This window comes from Carex rostrata, chromosome 6 (assembly GCF_964058835.1).
Source record: "Carex rostrata chromosome 6, lpCarRost1.2, whole genome shotgun sequence".
NCBI lineage: Eukaryota > Viridiplantae > Streptophyta > Magnoliopsida > Poales > Cyperaceae > Carex > Carex rostrata.
In genome coordinates this window covers 5,455,950-5,457,581 of record NC_135923.1, presented here as the reverse complement: position 1 = coordinate 5,457,581, position 1,632 = coordinate 5,455,950, and the positions used below count along the sequence as shown (strand labels likewise).

At 43.6% G+C, this 1,632-nt stretch overlaps 1 protein-coding gene across 1 annotated transcript; it reads right to left on the bottom strand.

Annotated features, from left to right (window-relative positions):
* On the bottom strand, positions 1 to 1,273 carry LOC144555419 (nicotianamine synthase 9-like). The gene has a single exon (XM_078303739.1). It carries the CDS (start codon positions 1,191 to 1,193, stop codon positions 216 to 218), a length of 978 nt encoding a protein of 325 aa, XP_078159865.1. The 5' UTR covers positions 1,194 to 1,273; the 3' UTR covers positions 1 to 215.
* Positions 1,274 to 1,632: the final 359 nt, after the last annotated feature.

The window sequence follows — 1,632 nt, the reverse complement described above, 5'->3', positions numbered from 1 at the left end:
AAGCAAGTTGCACCATTTTAACCATGTTGTATATATATATGATCCACACAAATAACAGTAATAAGAGGACCACAATATTGAGTTATTCCTTAAACACGAGAGGAAAAAAAAAACATAAAACAACCCACCACATACAATTGACAAATTAAAAAGGTTCAGAAAATAGAAAATATATAGGTTAAACAAATCTCACTTGAATAATATTGGGTTGTTGATTAAGATTGAAGTTCCTCTCTGGCCAGCTCTTCCATCTTGCATCCACTCACCATGATCGCCTCTCTCTCACAACAGCAGCAAGTCCTCAGAGGCAAGCCTCCTTGCACCGGCGCCCCCTCACCCGGCAAGTGCACATGTGCATGCACCGATGGTAACTTCTTAGCAACAATCACAGAGTTGATCACCTCATCTTGCGGGTGATAAATCGACTCCACCTCAAACCCCTTTAGCTCATCTGACCCCACCACTGGGTACAAGAACCCCCTCGCACCGTGTGCACTGCGCACCACCAAAACCGACCCAACAGCCATGTACCTATTCAGGTGCTCTATAACTCTTGCCTTCTCTTCTTGGTCTATCCCAACCAGTGCGGCCAAGAAAACCACATCGTATGATGACAGCACATGTGCCAGGGACATGACATCAGCAGTGCGAAACTCAACTCGAGATGCCATGTCAGCATCGGATTTTAACAGTTTACGGGCACGGATTGTAGCAGATGACTCTCGATCATACCCGTGAAACCGTGTGGTCGTCATATGGTAGGTAGCCAGAACGAGCAAGCTAAGAGGTAACGGGCCCGACCCGATAAAGGCGACACGCATTGGCATGCCATTAACATGCTGTGAAAGGAGTTCAAACTCCAACTGACTAAGTTTGAGGTAATTGGTATAGTAAGGAAAAAGCGAGAGATGCTCTAACGGGTTTTCGTACGAGGCTAAGATATCAGAGTAGTGATTCTCTAACAAACCCTCTCCATTGCTGCATAAGTCAATCAGTTTCAAGCGCATTTCTTGCGCTTCCATGTCGAGTTTCGAGACATCAATCTCGGATGGAGGGATGCATGCTGTGACTAGTTTGGTAAAGAGCGAGTTGACTTGAGGTGAGGGAAGGAGAGAAGGAAGGGTGGAAAGAGAGTCATAGAGAGAGGAGATGTTCTGAAGTAAAGCTTGTTGGTCTTGGTTGAGAGAGGCCATGGATATCAGTAGTGCGTATTGTTAGATGGGAGGTGTGTGTTGAGAGAACTGAGGTGAGATTTAATGTATGTTGATGAGGTGCATTGGAGAGAGGGGAGGGGAAGGTGTATATATAACGGATGGCATTGAAATGTGGGCTGGAGAGGCTTGTGGATGGAGTGTGGACGGTGGATACCGGATATGATAAAATAGTAAAAAGGGAAAGCGATGGTGCTGGTTTAAATGCTAGTCTAATTGAGGGAGAGAATGAATATTGACTCTAATTTGGTCAATATAGTGCAATTAGTTTTACATAGGGTCTTCAAAATTACAAGTACACCGAAACATTTTCCATGATAATTATTGGCATTTCTATATAATATCATGGGAATCGTAGAGAGACGAAGTGGTGATCAATTGATTCTAACACTAATATAATTAGTTTGTTTATTAATTAGTC

Excerpts from the sequence above, each read along its gene's own strand:
- LOC144555419 (XM_078303739.1), bottom strand. The coding sequence starts at position 1,193 with ATGGCCTCTCTCAACCAAGACCAACAAGCTTTACTTCAGAACATCTCC.